Below are 27,964 nucleotides of genomic sequence, written 5' to 3'. Positions count from 1 at the left end.
CTTACCTCCTCCTTAAGGACGTTGTGCCCAGGTGCCGCTGTCGGACCCCAAGGTGCAGGTCTGGCTGCTGGCGGATCTTCCCATCATTATATTCCCTGTGTTATTGAATGGAAATCTCCATCTGTCCATGTCCGTGTCGTTACTTCAGAGCAGAGCAGGCCGCGCTGTGGTATCACAGCCAGCTTCCTCTCCCTTCTATCCCCTCTGGTGTCACACAAGCCCTGTCTATGTGCATTACAGACGATTCCTGCAGTTCTATGTGCATTACAGACACTATTCCTGCAGTTCTATGTATATTATAGACACTATTCCTGCAGTTCTCTGTGTATTACAGACTATTCCTGCAGTTCATGGTCACTCACAGCCGCTTTCTCCCTTTCCCGCCATGTTCTCCTTTCCCGCCACTCGACGCTCCATCTCGCGCCTCACGCGGCCCCAGAGCGCGGCAACGCCGCGCGCCGCCTCCGCCCCAGCCCCGTGAGGCAGCGCTCCCCGCAGATTCGCCACAACGCCTTCCGCTCTTCCTTCTCACCCCTCGCGGCGCGGGGCGGCCCTCGGTCTGACAGCGGCTCCGAGGTGAGCGGGGCGGACGGACGGATCAACCCCGCGCTACTCGGACACCCGCGGGAGGGAGCGGGGCGGAGGCCGTGGCGAAAGTGCGGAGCGGGGCGCGCAGGCGCGGTGTTCGCAGCCGGCTCGGCCCGGGCAGGAACAAAGGAGCGGCGCTGCGGAGCGGTGCGTGTGTGCGGGGCGGGACGGGCGGGGGGGCTCGGTGCCGGGATCGGTTCTGGGCTCGGTTCTGGGCTCGGTTCCGGTCTCGGGTTGGCGGCTCATCGCGGTGCCGAGGGGCTCAGGTGGGCGCTGCCCGCGGGGCGGCTCCGCTCGCGGCCTCTTCCCGGCGGCGCGGCCTCCGCGGTTACACGGGCCGGGCCGGTGTGTGAGGGTCCGTGTGGAGCCACGAGCTGGAACCGAACGGAACCGAGCGGCACCGAACGGAACCGAACGGAACCGAACGGCGGAGGAACGTGAAGTTCCTGCGGGAGAAGCGCCGTGAAATGGCCGCTGGGCTGAGCGGGGTGGCATTAATGGGACGGTTGTTCTTTTGTCTTTCAGAAACACGAATGTAACGTCAGGTGGCTGAAAATTTGCCTGTCAAAATGTCAAGTAAGTTTTCGGGCTTTTCTTCCTTTGGTGAATTTCGGATCCGGTTCCGCGGGCTCTGGGGCGCTGCCTGTGGGCCTTGTGCACAGAGCAGCCGTTCCTGGTTCCCGTGGTGTCTGTTGCTGTGCCGTCAGCTCTCACTGCAGCTCGGGCTGCACGGAGCAGTTCCTGGTGCCCACCTGGAGCTCTCAGGAGCTGCTGCAGCCCAGTCCAAGCGTTTGGTCTCACAGCAAATCTGTCCCAGCTTCTGCTGAGTCCTGCTTCCCTGTTTTGTTTTGTTTCCTTACCCTCTTCTTAACCGATGTGCCTGTAAACGTATCTCAGGTTCCTTCATCTGCCTAAATAAAAGACCAGAAATGTAGCAATGATGTGGGGTTTTGGTTTGATTTTTTTTTTAGTCTCTCCTTTGCTGTGTGCTCCAAAGTCTTTGAGCTGGGTCTGTCTTTTAGTAAATCCCATTAAAGCATTTGCCACAATGGATGCCTCTTAAAGAACTCATTCACATTTTCAAGGATTTTCTTTGCTTACGTTTATATTTTAACAGAAAGGCCATCTTATGCTCCACCTCCTACCCCAGCTCCTGCAACCGTAAGTACAGTGCTTTTTCTCATTAACACAGATCCTGTAGCAGAGCTGTTAGTGACTTACCAGAGCCGTAACAGTGGAGACGCAGCACCTTCCTGTGTTGGAAAAGCACGCTTGTTGTATTTCATTGTTAGTATGATATTCCTTGTTTAAAGTCATCCCAATTTCAGAACAGTTTGCAAAAAAGAAGCTGAACAAACTGGTTTCATCTTAAACATCTGCAGGATGTGGCCCTTTTTTAATCAGCAGTCACTGGGATTATTTACCTGTGTGGCCATTGAACTCATGCAGCCAATGCTGCCCATTGGGATGCTGGAATATTGAAGGCCAAGTCGATACGGTTCATTCTCAGACTCCCTGCTCAACTTTTACACAAATGATGAGCAAAAACAGGGCACGTTTTTGTGCTTCTGACACATTTTCAATGGGATGCAGATTTCTGTTATATTTGGTCAGAAAATGGAGACCCTCCGTGCTGGTAATCGTACTCAGATTTCATGAAAATGCTGATATTTTGGGGTCTGCTGCATGGCAAATCTCTTAACTTACAGTAAAGTGGTATGGAATGCCAGTTAAGAAAACGTGGCAGTGATGTCCAGTTGTATTCCTGCATGTATAAAAGTATCTTGAAATACTCGTGCTGTGGTTGGAAAAGCAGCTGAAAGCAAAGGCAGCTCTTGTTTTGGAAGCAATGCACTCATGGGAGAAAATATTAATGAGTGGAACAAATGAACGAGTAAGGATGCTCTTTAGCATGTGTCATTTCACACAGCTCAATAGATTTGTGCTCTTAGGAGGAATGTGATGGCAGCGGATCTCTCCTGTGGCACAGTGTGGGTGAATACTGAGGTGGTGCATCCTTTAGCCAAGCTATGACTTTGTCAGCAGTGCACACAAAACCAGGTTCATGTTGATGCTTTTATAGCCGTGATGTAGAATGGGTACAGTGAGCACATTGCTTTCAAAGACTGCTGAAATGGGTTTTAACAAAGTGGGACTCCAGTGTGAGACAGTGCAGGTAACGCATGAACCTGGCGTGGTGCTGCAGTGAGTGCTGGTGCAGCGCTCCATCACCCTTACCTGGCTGGTCTGCTTTATTTCCAACACCATCTGAATTCTGGACAAAGAAAAGAGAGTAGCTGAAGTGCAGGAGTGAGACTGACAACCAAGGGGAGACAGTGAACCTTGTGGTGTTTGATTACATCCCTGCTTACCCACATCTGTGTGCATGGAAATTAGATTTTCTCCATGTTCCAGGAGGTGAGAACAAATTGATCCGCCTGCAAGATCGGACAAAGATGTGTTTGGTTGTTCCTAAGATTAGTTTGTGGTTTCTAACCTGCACATTGCATTGCAGCGGTTCTTCAGCTCCGTCAGCCAGCGGCCTCCTAACAGAGCGGCAGCTCCGTGCATCGTCCTCTCTTGGTTTTTCTAATCCTTACAGTTCTCCAGAGTGTTTTGATTCTGCAGACCACCAGTGAAGTCCTCTGCTCCTGCTACTGTTGCACGGATGGTGCTTTGAGACACTCACGTTGTTTTTTTACCCTGTTTGCTGGCAACATCGTGTTCGTTAGGAGGCAGAAGGATGGCAAGAGGAGGAGGCAGAGATTTTTGCTGTTGTAGTAAATGTTGACTTGGGGAATTTTTGCCCCCATACTGCGCGCTGCTTTGTCTTCTAAGGTTGGAGATGAGACTCCTGAATTTCTTGGTAGCTTAAATGTTGGAAATCCAGTCACACGCTTAGCAGAAGTAAAACCACGAACTTGGGACAGAAATCTGTAGTGACACATCTGCTAAAGAGTCCTGGTTCCTTAATAGCTTTATGTTGGACTAAGTTCTGTGTGCTGAGAAGGTATCAACTGCTACACCTCATTTGCTTGTTTAAATTCTGATTGCTTTTGCATGCCATATTGCAGTTCATTTTCATTTATGTGTTTTCCTCGTTTGATCTCATTTCTCATTCGTGTTTTTGTCTCATTTGTTTCCATCAGCAAATGCCCAGCACACCAGGGTTTGTGGGATACAATCCATACAGCCATCTGGCCTACAACAACTACAGGCTGGGAGGGAACCCGGGCACCAACAGCCGGGTCACGGTAGGAGAATCAACTATTACATCATCCGGCAAACAGCAGGCAATGCCCAGAAATGGCTTTAGAGTTAGGATCTTCTGAATCCTGGCTGCTGCCTCGTTTTCTAGGAACAAGAGATTACTTCTGATTTTCTCTCTCCATCCCTACCCCTTCCCCTACACTTTGAAACCCTTCACAAGAAAATGGACTTCTGTTCAAGAGAGGGAAAGACGTGTGGGAATCGTGTGATGCAGAGCTCCAAGGAGACACTCTGTGGTCTTCAGTGAGCGCTGCATGTGTAGGGAAGGTCTGTGCTGCAGGTACCGATCCCTGGGGGGTAGAACTGCAAAGTTACTGACTTTGGCACAAAATAAGGAGGAATGCTTTGCAGACCAGGGATCGCTGATAGTTGCTTCACACTACGGAGCTGTGCAAGAAATGTGAGCCTTTATTTCCAATCTTAGTCTGATTTAACCGTGCAAAGTCCCTGGTTCAGAAACAGTTGTTTCAACAGAAGTATAATGATATGAAATACAATCAGATATTCTGTAGTCTAGAACATGGGATACAAAGCAGTTTGTCATGGAACACGTACAGTGCCTTCAGTGAAGAGTGCTCTTCGTGTGCCTCTTCTGTAAACCCCCTTTCAGGCTTCACAGATGACTTCATTGGGTTTGTTGAAGTGCTTACAGAAAAGGCCTTCCCCATCCAAGCTGCAACTCAGCTGACTGTACTGTCTGAACAGACATTTATTTTCTTAAGCAAGGTTAAGTTAGGTTTGCTCCGAGAACTCTCATTGTTTCTGTATGTCATAAGCATATACAGCTTTCTCTGCCATGCATATATCAAGATATGTATGGTGTCCTGGAACTCCTGTTAATTTAAAAGCATTGAACAGTTTCCGTTAATGTTTTTCAAACCCATCTGTGTGTGTATCTATGTATACATTTTGGTAATACATATACTCCATGTACATTATCTATACTTATACGCAGTTCTGTATGCATCGATTCATAGAACTCCATAAATTCAGCAGAAAAAAACAAATGAAGAGGACCAATTGGAAAGCTGAATACAACACGTTGGCCTTTATGGCCAATTTCAGATATTTGCTTAATCTTCTCAATCCTGAAAAGGCTCAAAACTGCTTTTTGTTGTGATGGAAATGGTCCCACGGTTGGAACTCCCACACTGAGTGTCTGCAGAGTGGAGGTGGTGGGCTGTGAGGTGGTGGTGAGGGGAACAAAGCTGCCAGGTGTCCTGTGAAGGACGAGCAGGGCGTGCAGCAGCTCTCCATCAGCAGCACTCTTCTGTGTCTTCCTGCTTAGCACAAGGTGTTCAGCATTGCACAGACTGGAAGGAAGATCAGAGCACAAAAACATGCGAAGGCTAACATGGATAATGACAGCTTGGAGGCAAATAACGCACACTGATGGATCGGTCGCAGAGGGGGATTTGCTCTTCATAGCGAGCAGTTTAACAGGACTAGCTGTGTACCTGTGCACAGGCTTGGGGGGGGGGGGGGCACTTATGCTTCCTTCTTGGAGTGGGGTGGGGGATGTTTGTTTCTTTCAACTGTGCAAGACTAAATGCTTTCCCAAAGCTGGCGCGTGTGGAAGCTGCCCGGTGAGCGCATTAACAAATGGACTTCTTCGTTTTTTCCATAGGCTTCCTCTGGTATTACCATCCCAAAGCCCCCAAAGCCCCCAGACAAGCCCCTGATGCCCTACATGAGGTACAGCCGGAAGGTGGGTATGGGTATCGAACAAGTAGTAATAGATGTTAGCGTTGTGCGTGCTAACAATTCATTGCTGTTATCTTAGTTTCAGCTTTTAAACTTTTACTCCTAACAGCCTGCACATTCTTTAAAGGGAATTGTAAAGAACAGATGCATTGCCCTGCAGAATAATGGCAGCGCTGGTCTGTTCTTACAGTTGCCAGTTTCTGGGGGGAACAGTTGTCTCTAAATTGATAATTTCCTTCTGCTGTCTGCTGACAAGGATCCACCCTGCCACATTCAGAAGTTCCTATGACTTATGAGAGAACTTTTAATGTAAAGGAAATATTCCTTGCGGTATACTGGGCTTGGTACAGTGCTGTAGCTGGACTGAAGAGTAGCAATGAGTGGACTTTGCGTGTTCTCCTTCACCAACCTAGCCTGTGGCAATGGTTACTTCGCTATTCTCTGAACTGATTGACAAAAAATAGGAGAGAGACCCTTGTGGAGTCTTAAATGTGATTGGGCGTGGGGAGGGCAGGTGAGCCCGTCTGGAGCGGGTGAGCCAGAAGGAAATTCTTCCACTTCTGGTAAAGTATCTTTACCAGCAGATCTGTCCAAAAAACCAGCAACAAAAAAAAAGGCAAGTGGCGCAGCAAGAACTAACCCTGGCAGCTCTCTCCTTGTTCTTTTTTCTCCCTGTAAAGGTAGAAACCTTTTTGGTGGAGTCAGAACTTGTTGGAACTCAAATTGATCAGCAAGACTGAAAAATATTGTGAAATGTTGCATTCTGATGTGAAAAGCTCAGTGCTCTTTACCGCAATCTACTGCTGGATGTGTGTTCTCTATAGAGCTTTTTTTTTTCCCCGAGATGCAGCGATTTGAGAAGAGAAGTGAGAGGGTTAAAGGCAAAATATTCTGATGAAACCAAAGCCATTTCAGTAGATGACCTCCTACTGACTGCCCCAGAAAATAACCGAGATAGATTAGCCAGACTCATCCCTAACTTAACCCTGTTTTTTCGTGGTGGTTCCAGAAAGAACACTGAGATGACAATATAAAATGTTTAATTTGGAAGTATTTAGATATCATTAGTAAAGCTCCAGCTGTTTCTGTTAAGGTCTGGGACCAAGTGAAGGCGTCCAATCCTGATTTGAAGTTATGGGAAATTGGCAAGATTATTGGAGGAATGTGGCGAGATCTCACTGATGAAGAGAAGCAAGAGTATTTGAATGAATATGAAGCTGAAAAGGTAAATGGAAGAAATCTGGGATGTTTATTACAGCTGATTCTTCTAGGAACTGGTCTGAGAAGAAACATTCATCTTTCCCGTGCAGTGGTGTATGAGGCGTTCACCAGACCCCCTGTATGTAACTTAATGGAAGTTGTGTCCTGACACATCTTTTAGACTTTTTTTTTTGTTACTGTACATCAGCTGTGACTGGTCAGTTTTTAGACCCAATTCAAAATGAAGTTGTTTATAATTGAGTGCCGAATTTAACTGTTTAATGAATGGATTTAATTGTACAACATCAGTGTTGAAAAGATTGCCTCAACACCAAAAGCCTCTTTCAAAACTGGTGCTCTGCAACTACTGCTGTTGAGGCATGAACGTGCTCATAAAAGACTTCCAGTCACGTAGGGTTTGCTTTCCATGCTATTACCTGGTGTATCTCCACGCTGTGGCGTGGTGTTTTGTTTCTTAGTCGAAAAATGATACCATTCTGTAGGGTTTTCTCTTGGTTTTGTTTTTATCTTCACAACAAAAGATGACAGCTCTGCCATGTCTCTAGGTTGGTAAGTGCTGAGGACTTTTACAAGACTGTTACTGTGATCCTGAACTACAGAGGGGAGCTTGTCCACCCGCTGCCTTGTAGTTAAACCTGGCTGGCATCCTGGTTGTGCACAGCCTGATCAAACCTGAGCTGTTTGATTCCAAGTCAGTAGAGAAGTACTTCCAACTCTTAGTTGAAACAAAATGAAGGAATTCTAGTCTCTTTAACTTGGTAGCAGTGTTTAGATTGTAAGCTCCTTGGGGCAGGGGCCATCTTGCTTGTGTTTGTCCAGTCCTAGTAATGAAGAAACTTGACGCCCTCAGGTATTGGTGCCAGGATCGTAGCTTATCTCATTTTTCATTGGAAATACCTGAAATCTCTGTACAAATTCTAGAGTAGGCAAATTTTAAGAGTGACCTGAAAGTAAACAATTCAAAGGGAAAATATTTCAGAGAAAGTGAAAACAGTGATGCAGTCCTGCTACCAGTAGTCTGGCTGCAGCACTCTGTATCATCCCAGTGCAGGGATGGATCAAAGAACGCAAAGGCATAAGTTATTTGGAAACTGGCTCATGGCATAACTGGAATAAAGAAAGAGAAGAAATGGAAATAAAAGACATAGATAAAACTCCAAAGAACTATTGAGAATATTTTAAGTCAACTCTTCTTTATTTGATCTGAGTTCATTTGATAAATGCCTCGTTCTGAAGTTTGACTTCAAATGACAAAAATAAAGCGTTCTTAAGACCTCTCAAGCAGTAAAAAGCAGCTAAAAACCCAACGCCATTTGGGCTGAATGATTGTGGAAGGAGTTCTGATATGTAAAACTTAAAAGCTGAGGGAATCTGGTGGTGTCTCAGTCAGGTAGTTCAGAAATGAAGTCTGTATAACTGAGTTTGAGTAACACCTATTTCTGTCAGGTCTGAAATTGTCCAGTGGTGCAATCAAACAATATTGGTCACCTTTCAGATTGAGTACAATGAGTCCATGAAGGCCTACCACAACTCTCCTGCGTACCTTGCCTACATCAATGCAAAAAGTCGTGCTGAGGCTGCGTTAGAAGAAGAAAGCCGACAACGGCAGTCACGCATGGAGAAGGGTGAACCTTACATGAGCATACAGCCAGCAGAAGATCCAGACGGTAAGCAGAAAACAGCCTGTGTGTGTGTGCAGGGAGACAGTCTCACCACAGGGCCTGTGGCATAAGCACACGCCAGACAGAGAAATTACTTCTGTGTAGCCTTCCTGGTGCTGAGTGTGACTTCCTTTTATTTCAGTACCTTCACTACTTTTATTTTGTATAGCTAACAGCTCCCAAAACCTAAGGTGGCAATGCAGTGATAAATCTACCAGCCCTTAATTGTGTATGAAGTGATACGGACAGTTCAAAAGAAATTCGTCTGCTTAAAGCTCTGTAGTGGCTCTAACAAATCAATTACCAAACGATGAGCCGCTTCCTTTAATCCAGCTTGAATGGAATCCTGCACTTCATGACCAGAAGAAGCACGTCGTTCTGATAAGCTGAATTCTGGCATGATTAGGAGCACCTGAACTTCAAAGGTTCAACAAAAGTCAATTGAGATTGTTTAGAACAGAGTTATCCTCACTGTTGACAAGTTGATGAGAAAATTCTGAAAGTTTATTTGACTGCAAGGAAATGCACCCCACCCAGCAGGGAAAATCCAGATTTGTGCAGTTAAAGTCTGCTTTGAAATTGGTGACCCCGTACGTACTTGTTGAAACCTGAGGGTGAGAAAATCTGCTCAGTTACACCCTGAGATAAAGCCTGTGGCAACAGCGCCTTCCCATGTGAGGTAACTGCAGAACTGATGTCAACATGTTCAGTGCTCCAAGCAGCTGACATTGTGGGGCTTTCATTTCTGATCCACACTATGTGGGCCAGAATTAATGCAGGCAGAGCCAGCTGTGCCAGCACCAGGATGGATCCACTCATATTTGGGATGAATTGCTCAAATATTTTAGGATGAACTTTGTGACACAAGAAAGCAGTGTTGGGCTTTGGTTTGTTTGTAGTCAGTGCTGATGTTGGTGCAGCCTCATTAGCCCCAGTGCTTGCTTTGGGGAATGAGTGCCTTTGTGCTTCCAACTCCTGTTTCAGATTACGACGATGGGTTTTCGATGAAGCACACAGCTACAGCCCGCTTCCAAAGAAACCATCGCCTCATCAGTGAGATCCTGAGCGAAAGTGTGGTTCCTGACGTCCGCTCTGTTGTCACCACAGCCAGAATGCAAGTTCTTAAACGCCAGGTTCAGTCTTTAATGGTTCACCAGGTAAAGATAAATGATGGGAGGGCAGCACGCCGAGTTGCGCGTCCTTTGATCATCCCTGTGCTGTTCTTGTTGGGTGTCTGTGCTTTGTGCGCTCCAACTGCTGATCTTGGGAGTGCCAAGATGTGAGATTTCATTTCCCATGGCCTTTTTTACTGAGAGTTACCTTAAGCTGAACTTTTCCTTGTTACACACAACCCTTTTAGAGGGTATATTGGTAGATTCGGTTGCTTATGACTGCAGTCTTGTAGCAGTTCTTTACCGCACAGACCCCATTTATTGTTCAGCCTTTTTTCCTTCTTGGTGTATGTTGGGTATTGGATCAAGGAAACATTTTGGTGTAAGGGTTTAAAACATGTCTGTGTTTAAATGTTGGTTTGAATATTGTTGTCCATTTCTTCAGAAGTAAAGCAGCTTCATTTATGACATTTATTAATTTTGTTACATTTATTACATTTCCAGCGTAAACTGGAAGCTGAGCTGCTGCAAATTGAAGAGCGTCACCAGGAGAAGAAGAGGAAGTTCTTGGAAAGCACAGATTCCTTTAACAATGAGCTCAAAAGGGTACGAGTCTCCTTCCCCACTTACTCTGAGCAATCTACTGGTTCCCTGCTCATACTGATTCTCTGCCCACTTCCATTTAGTTCCGTATTGTCTGTGATGAGATGACTGCAGTGTCCCAGGTCTGGTGGAGCGTTTGAGTTGCTTCTTCTGTAGTTTCTGAAGCTTTTAATGTAAACTTATTCAAATCACAATATTTATTGTGCACGTATTGCTGCATGTTGAGATACCGAGTAATAATTGAGTTTTCTTGGTGCTTTGTCTTTTCACAATGTAACTGGGTAATAAAAGAGCTTTTTTCTAATTGCTAGCTGTGCAGTTTGAAGGTGGAAGTGGATATGGAAAAAATCGCAGCTGAAATTGCTCAGGCTGAGGAACAGGCACGCAAGAGGCAGGAGGAAAGGGAAAAGGAAGCAGCTGAGCAAGCTGAGCGCAGTCAGAATAACACAGCAGCTGAGGAAGAGCCGGCAGCCAACAAAATGGAGGAGAAGAAGGAAGAGGAGAGCGCTCCGATGGAGACAGGTAACCACATTTCAAAGCAGCTTCAGAATCCCCAAAGAATCAGTATTAAAATACCTCCATAGAGCCTCTGCTTGGCCAGAGTGAGTGCCCCGGATTTCAGAAGAACATTCAGAACAGTTACCCTGGTGGACACAAGTGTTTGTTTTCCTTTAAGTTGTTCCTTTTTAAAAAGATAGAGAATATCACTAAGGCAGTATGTAATACTTTGTGTGAATGTACCCAAGGAGAAAAAACCCAAACATTTCTGAATGTTTTCATCTTTTAGACATGGGTCAGGTGAGAACAACTGAGCGCATTTCCTTGACCCACTGCCACCATCTGGCAAGGACGCTGGAACTGCAGCTCTTCAAAGCTGACAGCAGGCCGTGTTCCATGCAGTCACTCTGGTGACAGTGAATCGGGGGCCAGTGTCTCCATGAGTCATTGCTGTAACAGCATAAGGGAGAGTGCTCTGATTGTTTGGACTCTGGTGCACCTGATTTAACCAGGCACATTGCTTTCCTGTGCCCCACTCAGGCAGCTGCAGGAGACTTTCACGGTGCCATGTGGCAGGACCACATATGTTCTGAGCACTGAGTGGGCTTTGAGAGCTGTGCCTCTTTCTGCACATACCAAGTAACAAATAATTGCTATGAAATACTCTCGTTTATTACAAGTTCTATTCCGAAATTCTGTCTGCACTATCTAAACAATCTACCAGTATATAAATGATACTGACAAGTATTTTATTACAGAAGAGCCTCACCCAGAGGAGAGCACAGAAAACCAGCAGAACGGTGAAGAAGGAACATCTACCCCTGATGATAAGGAGAGCGGCCAAGAGGGGGCTGACAGCACCGCAGAGGAAGGGACCAGTGACAGCAACACTGGTTCAGAGAGCAACAGTGCAACAGTGGAAGAGCCTCCTGCAGACCCCAACACTGAGGAGAGTGAGAAGAAAGAATAAACAGTGACCTGTTTCACGTGTGTTTTTAATGAAGTACTGGTTTGATTTCAGAATGTGCTCAGCAGCTTTTGTATCTTTCTTGCCTGGCACCACGTGTCTCCCAGTGATGCTGGGTTTTGGTGGTAACAGCTGTTATCAGCATAGTGACCAAAAGGGCGTTTCAGAGACAAAGGAGATCTGAAAACAGAAAACATCTCACACATAAAGGTGATGTGTGATGCGTACTGAGATTATTGTTTGGAATTTCTCCCCCAGAATGATAGCACTAGTTTTGTTCTCAATAGCAAAGTCAGGATTGCTCCCCATTTTCTGATTGAATTGTCACAGTGAACAGCAGTTTTCCTTCAGATCCCTTGTTTTCCTGTGGCTGAAGGAGATGGAGATGTGTATCACCTGTGTGTACCTCCTGTTTATTGCCACCTTCTGGGCAATAACCCTTCAGCAGGGAGGGAAACTTGCTGTGCTCTACATGCAGCAGATCCAGAGATGCATTCCCCACTGACAGAGTGCCATTATCCTGAATTAAGAGGCATTGTATCCTAAGGATTTTCTCTGTGATACGGGGTTACTTACAGCAGCCTTTGCTTTTCTCCACTGTATAACTCTTTATTTGCTACTTCATGTCCTAATAGGACCTCAGCCAAAGGTCTGGCAAAGCACCCAGCAGGGGAATGCTTCATTGTGTTACTGTGATGGTGACAGCACAGTGACAAGCAGCAGCGCTGCAAAAAAAACCCTATAAAAACTACTGAAAATGCCCCATTTTGTCCTGTGTAAGCAGGAGCCCAATGCACAGAACCACAGATACGAACCATTTGTGTTTCCAGCTACAAGAGGCGTCGTGCTGCGGTAACTGGAATGTTCTGCTGGAGCAGTGGGTGCGTGAGATGGCCGTGGGTTGGACATCCCTGCTGTTTTCTGAATGGTCTGAAAAGAATAAAATCCAACGTGCTTTTTTTAAACAATGGCAGCCTGGTTCTTGTCTGAAGGCACTGCCAATATTCTGCTGTGCTTCTATCTGTAATACAGCCCTGCTCTTTGCAGGCTGTTTGTGTTTTCCATCTACATATTCTCAAGGTACATGTAAATAACAGTAATTATTGGCACAGACAGGGTGTGTTGCAGCTACGGGTGTGTACCTGAGTGAGTAGGTGTCATCTTCAAGGGTAAAAGTGGAAGCAGTGAAGAGCACGGGGAGCTGCAAAGGGAGTGAGGGAACGTGGAGTGCCAGGGAGTCAGCAGGAGGCGCAGGACCAACACCTCCCGTTACTGGCTGCCCAAGGGCTCGGGCACAGCGGCTGTTTGGGGCTCCTGATGAAACAACACACCCACCAGAACCCGCAGCCAGACACGAAACCCTCCCACGAGGAGCACGGAGCAGATAAAGCTGCTGCTGCTGCTGCTGCTGAGCTCACGGGTGTTCACTGCCCACCTTCTCCCTCTGTTTTGTGTGCTTTGTTTGGGAAGTGGGTGCACGCTCACGGAGCCCTGGGGCTCTGCCATGGGCTGGATGCAGAGCTCTGGGCTGTGGGTGCTCATGGTGTGTGGGTGCTGGCAGTGGGCGGGTGTTGTTCATCCCCCCCACACACACAGGGGACCCACACAGAAATGGGGCAACAAATCCAAAACATGACATCATGGCGAGGGAGTTGTTTTCTGCTCTTTGTTTTTCTCTTCAAGATAAAGGGGCCTTTGCTGGGGCTGACTCACACTTTCTGACCTCTGCCATAGCGGCTGCTCTGCAGTTTGCTGCTGGGTTTGCTCTGTAGGTCAAATCAAGAAGGCAAAAGTTCTCTTCTGTGTTTGGCAGTTCTCAAAAACATGCTTTTATCTGACCACAAAACGAAATAATAAATCAAGTTAAAGTTACTTAAGAAGCCCGGCTTTAAAACAACAACAACAACAAAAGCTCTGTTTACTTTCTCCCCTGCATTCCTGTAATCAGGAGCCTCTGCCACCCCAAAACCTTCCGACCTACAAAGCTGACCTGACAGTTACGTGACCCAAAGGGCGACTCTGGGCCGATCCGGGCCGGGGCCGCTCCGCGCTGCCAGCAGGGGGATCCCTCTGTGCCGCGATGCGCTTCGTGCTGCTCGGCCGCTCTGTGTCACATCGAAGGCAGCGCCTGGAAGGAGCCGCAGGATCCGACCGAAGCTCTCAGCGCTCAGAGCCGGCGCTTCTCAGCCCTGGGAGTGAAACCTGCCCCTGCTCACAGCGCGGTGCCGGCGGGGCGGCTCCACGAGGGCGGCAGGGACGGTCTGTGTCTGCGCTGCGAGATACAGGACGGCAGCGGCTGAAGGCGCAGAGCTCGCTCTCATCGCATTGTTTTTGTTCTCGGTTCCCTTCTCCTCCACACGTGTGTGTGTGTGTGTGTGTGTGTGTTTTTCATGGTCTTCGGGTTTCGTGTTTTGTTGGTTTTTTTGTGTTTTTTTTTTTTGAAGTGGTTTTGCAGTTACTGGGTTGGAATCTCACTGTGCTGTGAAGCATCACGTAGCTCCGCTTACAGGAGCCCAGAATTTCTGTTCAGTTTCCTTTTGTTCTTTGTAACTCATCTCTATTGAAAAAAATAACAATTAAAAACAGCCTGTTTTAATGCAGGCACCAATTCTGCAACGGGGGAAGGCTCAGATGGGAGCAGTAAGAGCAGAGCAGGGCAGAACATCAGCACATGCTGATGAAGGGGATGAAGGGTGTCGTGTATGTGATGCAGACCCGGCTGAGCTCCACTCGGGGAAGCTGCTGGCAGGATTATTATTCCCTGTTCCACATCCAATCTGCCGCAGGGGATGGGTGTTGAACCCCATGAGTGGAAGGTGGTCACGCAGGCTATGGGAAGGATGCTCTCTGCATGGGCGGATGGTGGCGTCTCTCAGCTCTTCTAAGAGACCCATGTGCAGCTCTTCCTCTCACGGGATGTTCCACTGGCCACCCGTGTTTGAAATCCTCCAGGAATGTGGGAGGATATGTGTATCCTCTGAGTGGGACTGAAGTTCAGGGAACACTTCATGACATCTCCAGTCATAACCAGCAGTCACACGCCTTCCGTGGTACCCAGAGCCCATGGGTATCTTCCTGCTGCTTCTGACTCCTCACCTTTCCTCTATCATTCACACATGACCATCCGTCTCTGTTTCATGTTACTCTGGGCCAGAAGGGATCTGTTTGTTCACCACAGACCCCTTTTGTTTGCATCTCTGGGTGCTTTTGCTCTCAGCTCAATTCCTGGACTGCAGGGTGAGGAAGCTGCCTGTGCGCAGAGCAGATGCTGAACGGTCAACAGTTATTTGTTCTGTGGAAAGAAACACCATCGTGCTCTGACGCAGGCATGAGGAAGGTGAATTCCCAGTGTCACCACGCGTGTTCCTTCCCTCCTGTGGCTGACCAGCAGGCAGCAAGGGCAGCTGTGTGCCCCCAATGCACGCCTGCCTGCTGCGCAGATTGCTTCCTCTTCTGGGTGGATAAGAATCTTATAATAACCTCACAGTGAGATGATAATCACAAGATTAGTTTTTATCTGTTTTCTCAGGGCATCCCCTAAAACCACTCTCAGAACTCCTCCCGGTGTGGAATCCCAGCTCAGTACCGCTCTTAATGTCAGGAATTTACTTCAAATTTCACTTCTCCTATTTTGTTTGCTTGAAGAAAACCCTAAAAGTCCTCTCCAGAGTAAACTTACTGACTGCACCGCAGGAACCTCCCCCACGCATTGCCCAGTACCTCAAGGTGTGAGGAGGTGCCTGGGCACGAGGCAGGAGCATGAGCAGGTTGTTTTCTTTGCAGAACTGGAAATGTCTAAAACAAACACTTTGCTGAGTTGGTTCTGACATTGCACAGCTGGGGCTGCTGGGACTGTGCATGTCCTGCTTGGGAGCACAGGGAAACGATCTGTGCCTCCATCATCTGCCATGGATCTGGAGATGCACCCACAGCCATCTCACAGCCTGCTGCCCTCTGAGCCATGAGGGCAGTAAATGCAGCTGGCAGTGCCCATCCTCACGCAGGCAATGCTCTGCAGGCAGCACAAAGCAGCACGAAGGCCCCACGCCCACCATTTCTGAGTATTCTGCCTGTGCTGGAGGGAAGCCTTTCATCTCTCGTCCTTATTGGCGGAAGTGGTTAGAAGATACAGCTCTCAAAGGCAGCTTACCTGCCAGGATCGCTGGTGAACAAAAGGAAAACAGAGCAGTAAATAGTCGCGGGGATGTGAACAGCGCCTGCCTATAGATAAGACAAAAGAGAGTGTGATGAAAAGCCAGAGATCAGAGCATCATAGAATTGCATTGGGTTGGGAGGGACCTGAAGGATCATGCTGAGGGGGTCTGCAGTGAGAGCTGGGTGGGCAACAGAACCTGGGGAGGGGCAGGAACTGAAGACGGGGAGACCCCCATGTGAGCTGTGATTTCTGGTGTATTTCACTGGGGCTTTAGAGCTGGGGAGTGAGGTTCTGCTCCAGGCTGACACAGTTTGTGTTGAAGGCAGGGCAGCAAGGGCTCAGCAGCTGTGGGGTTACTCTTGATTCTGGCGAGGTCCTGTTTTAGCTGTGGTTAACCATTCCATTACCTTCATTCTAATTAACATACACCCCCCGTATTTATTTAGAACACCATCTTCAGGTCTTTCTGTGCTAAACTACACCAGAGGGAGCCATATCAGCCCTCCTCAGTGCCCCAGACTTCCAGCAGCTGTGGGGTCTCAGTGGAGAAAAGCTGTTCCCAGCTGGGATGTGTGCAGAGCTGGATTCTGCTATGGGAAGCTGCACGAGTGTTGGTGTCACCAATCAGGTTCACTAAAGCAACTCACCAGCTCCTTGCAATGCACACCCCGTGTAACACCCACCTGGTTGGCAGGACACTGCTCAGGTCACTCTGCATAAGACTGACACTGCTGAGAGCCAGACACCAGCTGCCCAGTGTGGGTTCCCATAAGAGCTGCTGGATACAGTTTGATGCAGAGTATGAGTTATCTGTAGATCAGCTGAAGTACAATGTAGGTAGGACAGGGTTTCCTTTTCCTATTTCTCTGGTTTTGTTTCTACCTGTCAGAAGAACAGTTCCGACAAGTGGCATCCAGCTCGGACAGCCACAGACCCACAGCTACAGAGTGACCCTGAGCCACTGCCCTCAGGAATGGGATGAGCCAAAGAGAATCCCTGCAGCGTGAGCTCCTCCGGGGCTCTGCTGAGCTCAGACCTCTGCAGCAGCGTGATGCTGGGGAAGGCACAGGACTGCAGATGTGTCAAACCTCGTAGAGGAAGGTGGTGTGCGCTGAGCCTCAGCAGATGGTACAGAAAACCACCAGAAAGCAGAAAGCGATGGGGAAGCCCACTTGGCTGGGAGCTGCTGCTGACGAGGACGGGCAGAAGGGCTGCCAGCTGGGATGGAAGCAATGGGGTGGGTGGGCACCTTTCCTAGAAAGGGCTTCGTGGAGATGGGAAACCTCCCTGCTTCCTGCAGCGCCGGGCTCTGTCCGATGGAGCCGGCTCTGTTGTGGGAACTCTCCTCGTGTCCCTTTGCCGCAGCCAAATCCCCACATTCCCAGTGCAAGTGCAGGACTGTCTGTGCTCTGTGAGCTCTCAGCACGGAGCGTGTGGATTCGTGCAGCCCTCGGGGCACGAGCTGAGGAAGCACCTGAGTGTGTGCAGGGAGCGGGGGGAGCAGCACCGCGGTCTGAGCTGCTGAGAGCACGAGGGGGAGGAGGGTCTGACTGTCGGGGCACGTCACCGGGCTCTTACGAGGTGCAGGAAGTATAAAAGGCCGTTTCCCAAAGGGGGCTCAGGCAGGAGCCGGCGCGCACCCAGCTGCGCTGTGCGGATGATGCTCTCACCAGCACCGTGACTTCGGCTGTTAGAAACAAGAGCATGGACGGCGGTGAGTACCAGCCCTGCATTCATCTGCAGCTCTATTGGTAGGGACAGTGCCCTGATCCACGGCACAGGGATGAAGAGTTTGAAGATTATTTAATATAAAAGGGTTTAACTTTCCTTGTGCATGCTATGAACAAAAAGCCTCAAACAAAGCTGCCTGCTCCACGAGCTCACAAATCTCCAGTCGATTTGCTTCCAAACCATGAAAAAAAGGGGCAGCCTGGGGGGCATTTCAAGGAGGCTTTGCTGTCCAAATGCGAGTGAGGTCTTCCCACACCATCCCTCCCTTTTCCTCCTGTTTCTTTAAAGACCTTCCATCTCCTTGCTAATATTTCACTTCCATGGATAAATCCAGGGATGGGAGTTTCCTCTTGCCTAAACCTCCTCCCTTACTGAACTTGCTGTGGCTGAATATCTTCACTGCGGCCACAAAATCTTGAACCAATGCAAAAATTGGGCTTTGCATTTACCTGCAGAAGGAGCAGCCCGAGTTGGGGCGCAGCGTGGGTCTGTCCTGCAGCAGAGCACCCCGCCATGGGGCTGAGCACCTGATGTCCCCATTAGCACAGCAGGCACGAGACCTGTGTCTGCTCCTTGCACGTCTCACACTTTGTCAGCTCACAGCCAGCTCTGCTGAGCAGCCAGCAGCGGAGCCAGTCACGTCTCCTAGAGGAGCTTCTAGAGACAAACCATCAGTGAGTCTGAATGAAACAAACCGCAGCTCACTTCAGCCCATCTTTCCTCTTTCTGCAGTGAGAAACAGGGGGGAGAGAAGGGGGAAACTGGCCCTGAGCTGCTAACTGCCAGAATCATTCTATTATTTACGTATGATTAATCCTTCTCAGAAATATCCGGTTCTTTCCCCCAAAGCCAACGATAGTGATGGTGAAGAGGCACCAGAAACCTGAATACGGGTAGAGATCTCAGCAGCACGTTACTCACTGCCTACACGTGCTGTTTAAGGTGCTTGAGGCTGAAACCCCACTTGTCGGTCCTGGCCAACAGGAACAAAGAATCCTTTGCCTGTGAGGGTTTAACCTCCATTCCCAGGGCTGCAGCACAGCGATGTGCTCCTGAGGACTGCAGCAGCGTGGTGTGGTGCTGCTGGGGGAGGTGGGGGTTCATTGGGGGCACTGAGCACATCCTGACTCAGTTTGCTGTCTCTTTAGAAGGGAGGTCGCTGCTCCAACTGTTATAGGGACTTTTGAGGGGGTTTTTTCTTAATATTTTGAGGAACGAAACCTTACAGAAATACCCACAGGCGAGAACTGCCAGAGGCCAGAAAACGTAACGCTACCTAAAAGTGCCTATTGAACTCCAGAGTGGGCCTCATTTCCTCTCTGCAGCCCATTCGCTTCTGCTCCCCTCTCCCGCCCTGCACCAAGAAGTGAGTGCCATCCTTAATGTGAAAGTGGTGACTCAAGGACCCGCTCTGCCCCGTTATGTCCCTGCAGATGTGTAAGTTGGGGCCAGGGGATGGAAAGTGTGAGCTTTTCTGTTACTGAAATCATCTGACATTTAAGATTCGTGAAACAGCAGCTGAGGCAAAATAAAAGTGAAGCTCTTCAAAGGAAGGACAGCAACCGATCTGTGCGCGTATCTTTGGTTGAGTCACTTTTCACCAGCCCTATTTCGGTTGGCACTTCAAAGGATGGTGCTGCTAAAGGAAAGGCAGCTCGCTGCTGCTGTGCTGTTGTGCCTTTACAGGTGGATGAAGGGCCGGGCAGGTCCTGGGGAGGGGAGATGCAGGGGAAGGTGCTGCTCCAGGACGAGGCACCGCGCTGTGCTCCCTGCAAGGGACACAGGCAGAGTTTCAGCAGGGATGATGGAGTTCAATGACACACAGGGCTTTCCAAAACTCAAACCGTGTGTCTGAGACCCCTGAGCTCTGTCAGGCCTGGGGCAGTCACTGCTGGGGAAGCATGAGCACCATGGCCACAACAGCAGATAAAAGCTGCTCAGGGGAGGACGCTGCTCCTACCTGCACAGTCAGGGCACTGACTTCCTCGCAGCTGCCACAACACCTTCCAGCTTCTGTAAACTTCGGTCACAACTGCCTGAGGTAGATGCTGGCATGTGCTTTAAATAGACAGAAGAGAAAGCTTTCACTGGCCTCTGTGTCTCTACTAACCACAGCAGGAAGAGCTGTTTGTCTGAGATTGCTCTCACCATTATCACATCTGGCTCTGAATTTAATTTTCCTCCCAGCTGTCAGTGTGCTGCATCTCCACATCCAAAGGCAGCAGGAGCCAGTTCTGACATGTAGACAAGCAATAAATTTCAGTCAGCTCCAGCTCTGTACATCCTGCAGGGAGCAGAGCTGAACTGATCTGCAGTCCGGTCACCACGATGCCAGGGAGCAGCTGTGCCAAACTGACTGCATTCACAATGTGTTTGTACACACACTGAGCGTGCTGCACCCTCAGCTCGGTGTGTCCTGCAGGAGCACGAAGCTGTCAGCTTGGGGGGAGAGAGGAGGAAAAGGAAAGAGGTCTGCAATAAAATGGTTACATATGCGAACTGTCTTCAGCTATCAGTGGGGCTGCAGAGGCCAGGCTTCCAAGATTCAATCAGTGCTCTGACAGTGGCTTGTTACACGACCCTGGGTTATCCTGTGAGCATCTTTATCGCCTTTTTTGTCTGTGCAGCTGCAGGGAGCTCTGCAGAGTTCAGGATGCCACAGACAAGTCCGCTGCCACTGATTTTCAAGCAGCACGTGGAGATCCCGACCTGGCTACTAACACGGTGTCTTCTTTTCCCTAGGCAAACAACTGAAGGCCACCCTCGTTTTCAGCCTTCCTCTGATATTTCAGGTAAGATGTTGGAAAGAACGTTGTTGAAATGCAGCTGCATTTGTGTTGTGGGTAAAGAGATCTCACAGACTTTGACAGGCAAAGCAGCCACCCACAGCCATGGAGGGATCCGTGGGGCACGCGGCTGCTCACACTCATAACTCAGCACCCAGAGGTGGGCGGTGAGAGCGGTGCTAAAACCAGAGGGAAAACAAACAGAAGGGATGACAACAAAACGAACAGAAACGGCAGCATAAACAGAACTTAGGGCAGACCTGACTGGTAGAACCAAGTCCCATTCTCACAACAGAGTGTGTGTTATCAGTAAGGAACCAAGCCCCACACACAGTGTTTGTGACAGCCCAGCTCACAGCTCTGCAGGAGCACGTGTCCCCAGCTCCTGGACCCAGCGCTGGGCTTTGACCACTGTCAGTGCTGATGGAGCTGAGGTGCCCAAGCACTTTGCCCACCCTCCTCCTCCTCTTGCTCAGAGCCCAAGTGAAGCAGGAAGGAGGAGCTGAATGCTGTGACCTGCTCCTGAACTGCAGACCTGGCCCCCAGCACTCGCACTCCTGCGACCACAGCAGCAGCCTCAACCACGTCATGGTCCCCGGCTCAGGCTCCCCAAGGCTCAGCAAGGCCTGCAGCCTGCTTTCCCCTTTCACTTCTGGTGGCATGCCTCCAGATTGCACGCAGGATGTGGTGAAAGCCAGACCTGCCTGAGACGGAGCACGCTGAGAGATTCGGTGATAAGGGGCAGAGGTATCCAAGGGAAACCTTTCATCTCCGAGCAATGGGGAGAAGGTTCTGGAGCCCAATGGCTCACGGAAAGCAGGGCAGAGACACCACAGGCTCAATCTGCCCTGCTGAGCCTGGCAGTGTAGGAAGATGAAACGAGAATAATCAGAGCTGAAATCAGGGGCAGGGGCCTGTGAATGAGATGCCAGCAACCCGGCCATGTCAGTACCGTAACAATTTCCTGCTCTGCTCGCTGTGTTTCCTCACAGTTTCATTGACACCTCTATTTACTGAGCAGAAACAGCAGCTGAGGGAGGCAGGGAGGCTCTGGCTTTGCCTTCCAGCAGCACCCTTTGTTCACAGCCCTGCTCCCTGCAGGCTCAGACCTGGTGGGATTAAGGGAGAAGGTCCAGGGAGCCACGAGGACCCCAGTGCTCACAGTGCCGGAGTGCTGATGGCCACGAGCAGCAGCTGCACCACTCCTGGCACTGCCACTAAAAGTGCACGTGAGCAACAGGAGCATCTCAGATGGGGAAGGGGGGTGAAACTGAAGCTACAAAATGCCACCAAGTAGGTTCAGTCAAGAGGAAGTTTTGCTGAGAGAAGGAAAACACCAAAGGCTGTGTTATTTTTCCTACTTTATCTAAGAACTGACCATGTACGCACCTCTGTGTTTGGGTCCCATTGCACTCTGGATAACAGCCACACGTTCTAGAGCTTTCAGGCCTTATATTGGTTATATTACTTTTCTTGCTGAATTCCCATGATGAGCCCTGAGAAACCCAGACCCCACATACTTCAGCCATGAGACCTTGTCAGCTCTGCTCATGATGGGAACTCCCTGGGACATCCCTGGCCATAGCTGGGTGCTGACATCAGCCCCACTGCAAACCACCCTCTGAGGGATGGAGGCCATGCATCCCCAGTACCTGTCTCAATGGGTTTTTTTCCTTCCCTGTTATAGTTCTGTGCTGGGAACAATGTCACTGATGACTATGACGCCAACAGCACCATTGACTACAACATGTTTGAGATCCTGTGTGAGAAGAAGGAAGTCCGTGATTTCCGTGCTGCCTTCCTCCCAGCCATGTACTCCCTCATCTGCTTCACGGGGCTGCTGGGAAATGGGCTGGTGATGCTCACCTACATCTACTTCAAGCGGCTGAAGACCATGACAGACATCTACCTGCTGAACCTGGCCCTGGCAGACATCCTGTTCCTGCTGACCCTCCCATTTTGGGCCACAAGTGCAGCCACGTTCTGGTGCTTTGGAGAATTTGCCTGCAAAGCAGTCTATTGCATCTGCAAAATGAGCTTCTTCAGCGGGATGCTGCTCCTGCTGTCCATCAGCATCGACAGGTATTTTGCCATTGTTCAGGCTGCCTCTGCCCACCGCTTCCGTCCCAGGATGATATTCATTAGCAAAGTCACTTGTGTCCTCATTTGGCTCCTGGCCTTTGTTCTCTCCATCCCCGAGCTGGTTCACAGTGGTATAAATAACTACGACAGCCACCCCCGGTGCTCCATCATTGCTAATGACCTGCAGACTTTCAACACTGGAATCAAAGTGTCCCAGATGGTTTTTGGCTTCTTAATTCCCCTGGTGGTCATGTCTGTCTGCTACCTCATCATTATCAAAACATTACTCCAGGCCCGAAACTTTGAGAAGAACAAAGCTATCAAGGTGATCATTGCAGTGGTCATCGTCTTCGTCGTCTTCCAGCTGCCCTACAATGGTGTCATGCTGGCCAAGACCATCTCAGTCTTCAACAACACCAGCTCATGTGAGGAGAGCAAGAAGCTCGACATGGCAGATGATGTGACCTACACTCTCGCCTGCTTCCGATGCTGCCTCAATCCCTTCCTCTACGCCTTCATAGGAGTCAAATTCCGCAACGACCTCTTCAAGCTCTTGAAGGAGCTGGGCTGCCTCAGCCAGGAGCGTCTCTGGCAGCTGTCGTCCTGCCGTGAGAGCAAGAGGTTTTCCTTTGCCATGGAGACAGAGACAACCACCACCTTCTCCCCATGAGGAGAGGGCCAGGGAGGCTGAAGGCCGGTGTTGTTTTGTACACTGCTTCTATTTTGAATTACTGATAGAGAAAGACTTGCCATTACTTTAGGAAGGGCAGCTGCGAGAGGAAGAGCAAAGAACTTTTCAGTATCTCAATCAATGAGCATTGCTATCCAGTGTGTTCATGGATGGGGAGACTTCAATAAAAACTATGACCAGCAGTGAAGTAAGGGAGAGGGAGACCTGTGAGTTCAGAATTCATCGTGCCATTTCACTCTTATTTCCCAGCCACGCAAACCTGAACCAAGAAACAGTGACAGGTACTTCAACATATTTTCAGCCTGTCCTCACATCAGCCTCACTCCCAACATGCTGATGTGTTACTGTGCCTGATGTGAAAGCACGTGGTTTGGCAGACTACTGCCAGAATGCTCAGCCATGCCCAGAACAAGTTAGAAATATTTCTTAGCTCAAGACTTAAATTAGGATAAACCTGTGCCCATGGTCTGACCACTGCAGTGTGTCAGAATCCAAAGCTTGCTCCTCTCCAGCCTTACCAGCCATGTGGACACAGCCTGCTGATTGTCACGTACATGTAGGGGCTTTCTGTGCCGTTGCTTGCTGACCTCAAGAGATAGTATCACAAATGTGGGCTTTCTGCTCCCTTACCAAGCACTGTGTCTGTCTAGAAGAACTTTAGCAGCTGTCTTTTTTGTAAGTCAGATACAGATTTCACTTATAAGCTACTGGAAATGTGTTTCACATTCATACTGTCACTTCTACTCAAGCTGCCAAGTGGAGGAAAGAGGGGGAAGGGAGGGAGGGGGGGAGGGTTAATACTGACACACCAAATAGACATTTGTTCTTTTTGTTCTTGTTTTCCTCCTATGTTTCTTATTCAGGCAAAGAAAAGTTGAGTAAGGAGCACCCATCATACAGGCTCCTCTTCCTTTTCTTCACCTGTAACAACGTACTCTTAATGTATACTCACATACATAAAGCTGCTTCTCATAGAAAAAGATCAATATGTACATGAATGTACCCTGACATGCGTTGCTTTCACTAAATCTTATGCAAAACACTCCCATAACTTATTCCAGCAGGGAAAACTGTCACCACAACTTGCAATTGTTCCTGCAGCCCGTTGAACAGAAAGCATTTCCTTCCCAAAAATGCCAAGTTTTTAGGTCTTTGACATAATCTGAATAGGGAAATGTGCAGCTGCCTTTGTAAGAATGAGAAACCAAAGCAGCATCTGGGACAGCTCGGTGCCTCCTCAATGAGAGCAGTGAGTGCAGATGAAGGCTGCCACCAGATGGACCCCACAGTCTGAACGTGAGGCTCCTCCAGCTCAGTCTGAGCTGACTGCACGTTGCTCCTCGATGGAAATAAATGATCATTTTGGAAATACATTTGCTTTTTGCTCGTGCATTTCCCCACAGGATGCATCGTGTATCCATCGCAGTCTGGCTGTTCCAGGTGCAAAGTGCTCACAGGGAGATGGGCTGCTGCTCCCAGGGCTCAGCACGAGCAGCACAGCAGCAACTGCTGCACTAATAGAGATGCTGGTATAGCACAACCTGCCTCCCCAGCAGGTCAACCTGCACCACGAGCAATTCTTCCTTGGTGTGCACACATACAGACATCACCCTGCACAAAAACTGCCCCACAGCTGCAACTGCGGAATCAAAGAGAAGAGCAAAGCAGCGCAGGGAAGTCTTTGTCCCCACACAAAGAACGAGCTGGAGCTACTGAGATAAACAACCCCTAAAAATAATGCACGTGGGTGATGAGGAAGGGTGGTGGCGCTTCGCAACAGTCAGAAGAGATGAGGGTGGGCCATATTTTCCTCTTTTATACGGAAAAATAAACCCAAAAAGTCCCATTCTCAGGGTGGAGGTGTCAGATCTTGGGGAAGAACCTCTTCCATGGGCAATAATTGTCCCCAGGTGCTTCAGCTCTGTTGATCCCAGCACATCGCTGCCTGCCCTCCATCCCACAGCGCAGCACTTCTCCCTTCCCACCCTCCTGCTGAAAGAGAAAAGCAGTCCTAACCTACTTAGATGCCTCAAACTGGGGGTTCTCAAGCAGGCACGTGCACACTGTGAGTGGCAGCATTACCTATTTTCAAGCCACATGAAAAGTTGGTTTTCACTTTCACCTTCCAGTACGACCCTGGCTCTCCACTGAGCTAAAACTGCTGCCAGAGCAGGGAGTCAAACCCCTGTTCATTAAACAGCACCTGCCATTGCCACAGCTCACTATAGAAATCTTCAGGTCTCGACAAGCACGGAGGCTTTGGGTTCACCTCCACCACATGCATGGTGGATTCAGAGCCAATCAAGGTATGATCTCATCTATTTCTCATTGCTGAACCCATGCAAATCCTCAGCTCGCAGGAACCGAAACTCTTAACTTACCTTCTTGCTGCTGTGGGTTTTTTTTAAATTCAATTGTCTAAAATAAGGCAGTGAGAAGATATTTACTTTCCTTTCTTTGCTGACAAGTTATTACATAAACCTGAATTTCTGTGTGCTGATATGCTTGAATTTCTGTGACTAAAGACTGTGTCCTATGTCTAAAATCATCCTGCCAGAGAGGAAAGGCCTCCTGCAGGCACACGCAGCCCCGTGACAGTGGGGATATGGGGCTCCAATGCCCCCCCACTGCCTCCCACCATGTAGCACAGCCGGCCCATGCAGCCTGGGAGGCTCCTGCAGCTCACCCACTGCTTTGCATCTTATCACCGGGGCATCTGACAGCTATATGCGAACGTTAATGTGGAAGGAGGTGTGAACACACACGTGCTCAGGTCTGCATCTGTCTCCCAGCAGAACTGGTTTCAGACTCCAGGGGCTATGGCAGCAGAATTAAATGCCCCGCTCAATCTCACCGCCAGAGCTGAGCAAACAAAAGCTCGTGTTTTTAGGGAGCGTTGACTGATTCCCTTCAAGATAACGAGTTTCTTCTTCTAAGTTGTGGCCACACCGAGCAGTGAGAAAGAATCTCTACCCCCGTGCCAGGGCGGGGAGGGGGAGAAGGAAAAACAAGTCTCTTTCTGGATGACTAACACAGCCAGCAGCCACTGAGCAGCTCAGCCCCACACTTCAGGGAGTTACACAAAGCTCCTTTGAAGAGGTTAACACATTCTGCATCACAGGAGGGTCACAGTGCTCAGTGCTCAGTGCTCACACTGCAGGGCCTGGCTGCACGCAGACGTAACCTTCACCTAAAGACACAGCGCTGTGCTCCTCAGCTGGGTGCCCTGGATGGGACACGATGGGGGCTGCAGCCATTGGAAGTGCCCAGCCCAACTCCAGCAGCACAACTCCTGTCCACAACACATTATGAGGGATCAGTGCTGCAGAGAAGCTGCCCCATGGTGCAGGTTTGGGGCTTCTGGCACCTGCTCACCCCAAAGACACAACTCCTGCAGCACACAAGTCGTGTGAGGTCGCAGTGCATCCAAATCACGCCGTGCCCCTTATAGCAGTGCCACAAACGGAGCCTGTCCTCACAAAGCGTTTCCTTCTGCACTCGGGTGAGGTTCGAGGCCGGCAAACAGGAGCAGCAGCCTCCTTCTCTTTGAGCGATGCTGACACCGTGTGGGAAAGGCTGAGAAACGCTCATCTCCTGCAACGAGGGGGGATTCAAGGCAGCACATGCCAGTTAAGTCACATTGGGGACCTCACTGGGCAGTCGAGCTTGGTTTAATGTAAATATACTGGATGCACTTTTAGCAGGACCCGGATTCATTTTGAAATGTCACCTGCAGGTTTTACTGCCTCCGTTTCAACTTCAAACACACCTATTGCAACATGAGGCCTCCCTGACTCCGCGTGGGCTGCTCTGATGGAGCCTCTTTCTTCTGCCCGCGTAGAACTGAAGCCCTTTGTGGCTTTCTGCAGCAGCAAAATGAACATCAACGAAGGCAGCTCCACGTCTGCAGCTGGTTTCTACCCAACAGGGATATCCCCCACAGCCCACACTGCGCCCACCCAGACCTTGAGGAAATACGTCCCCCCCATGACAGCTCCATCCCAATAAATCATGCAATAATAACCCATTCTTCTTCCATCCTCGGCTGCTGCACCCATCCGGAGGCCCTCCATACACATTGGCTCTACCTTTCCCCTTCCTGTGTCGTCACTTTTGTTCTTGCTCCCCCCAGCTATTATCAATAAAAGCTGTAATTAGTGCTGCTCCCTTTGCCCGGAATCCTCTTCCCATCTCTATTGCTGGAGGGCTCGTGGGTTTTCCGTTGAGCAAATATGGATACAATTCACTTCAGTTGCCAACCCCTATCAGCTGCTGGCGTGGGGCACTGCAGCTTGTGCAAACAGCGCTGAGATAGAGAGGAAAAGCAAGTGTGGAAAGCAATTGTTCTCCTGGCCTCACCTTGATAACAGAGACGCCAGCTCCAAGACAAAGGCTGTTCATGGTTCCTTGCCCTGGAATGACATCTGCAGTGCTGTCATTCCTTGGAAAGGGAAATTGATGGTGTGGGCATCAAAGGCAGCTCGGCAGGACAGTGCAGGGCCACGTTTCATTCCCTTCTCCCACCCAAAGTGAGAGTTCAGTCACAGAGAAGGAAACTTTGCCATCGTAATTGAGCTGAAAGCTGTACCCAGAGCTCGGGCCTTTTTGCAGCACTGTCTGCAGACAAGGGAGGTTTCTGGAGCACACACGTGCACGTGCAGCTGCTCCAGGAGCACCGTGTGCCTCCAGGACACCAGACAGAGCTCTGCTCCCACCCTCCCCAGGCCCAGCCATGGTGCCCCCGGGCACAGCAGAGGTTGGAGCTGCAACAATCTGCATCTGAGGTGTGGAAAACAGAAAGTGCTTTTCCCATAAAAGGCAGCTGAGGGGATCCATGGGGCTGCGTCAGCGCTCTGCGTAACGCACTGCTGTGTTCCAAGTGGAGCTGACTCAC

General features: G+C 49.5%; 2 protein-coding genes across 7 annotated transcripts; both read left to right on the top strand.

The window, feature by feature from the left end:
• The first annotated feature begins 617 nt into the window (after window positions 1–617).
• On the top strand, window positions 618–12,592 carry SMARCE1 (SWI/SNF related, matrix associated, actin dependent regulator of chromatin, subfamily e, member 1). 6 transcript variants are annotated; one of them, XM_015885803.2, is made up of 11 exons: window positions 618–735; window positions 1,114–1,164; window positions 1,706–1,749; window positions 3,738–3,842; window positions 5,486–5,566; window positions 6,656–6,787; window positions 8,279–8,450; window positions 9,429–9,601; window positions 10,061–10,162; window positions 10,471–10,681; window positions 11,416–12,592. In XM_015885803.2, the coding sequence occupies exons 2-11, from the start codon at window positions 1,158–1,160 to the stop codon at window positions 11,625–11,627; spliced, it is 1,239 nt and encodes a 412-aa protein (XP_015741289.1). In that variant the 5' UTR covers window positions 618–735; window positions 1,114–1,157; the 3' UTR covers window positions 11,628–12,592. The 6 variants fall into 6 exon arrangements, with proteins under 6 accessions (XP_015741289.1, XP_015741290.1, XP_015741291.1 ...); XM_032449422.1 differs by lacking the exon at window positions 618–735 and adding an exon at window positions 836–854; XM_015885804.2 differs by lacking the exon at window positions 3,738–3,842.
• A 4,765-nt stretch (window positions 12,593–17,357) lies between these two features.
• On the top strand, window positions 17,358–23,901 carry CCR7 (C-C motif chemokine receptor 7). Its single transcript, XM_015885985.2, has 3 exons — window positions 17,358–17,494; window positions 20,254–20,303; window positions 21,985–23,901. The coding sequence occupies exons 1-3, from the start codon at window positions 17,485–17,487 to the stop codon at window positions 23,047–23,049; spliced, it is 1,125 nt and encodes a 374-aa protein (XP_015741471.1). The 5' UTR covers window positions 17,358–17,484; the 3' UTR covers window positions 23,050–23,901.
• The last annotated feature ends 4,063 nt before the right edge of the window (window positions 23,902–27,964 follow it).

This window comes from Coturnix japonica, chromosome 27 (assembly GCF_001577835.2).
Source record: "Coturnix japonica isolate 7356 chromosome 27, Coturnix japonica 2.1, whole genome shotgun sequence".
NCBI lineage: Eukaryota > Metazoa > Chordata > Aves > Galliformes > Phasianidae > Coturnix > Coturnix japonica.
The sequence above is the reverse complement of the archived record's forward strand: the minus strand, read 5'-3'. Positions and strand labels throughout refer to the sequence as shown.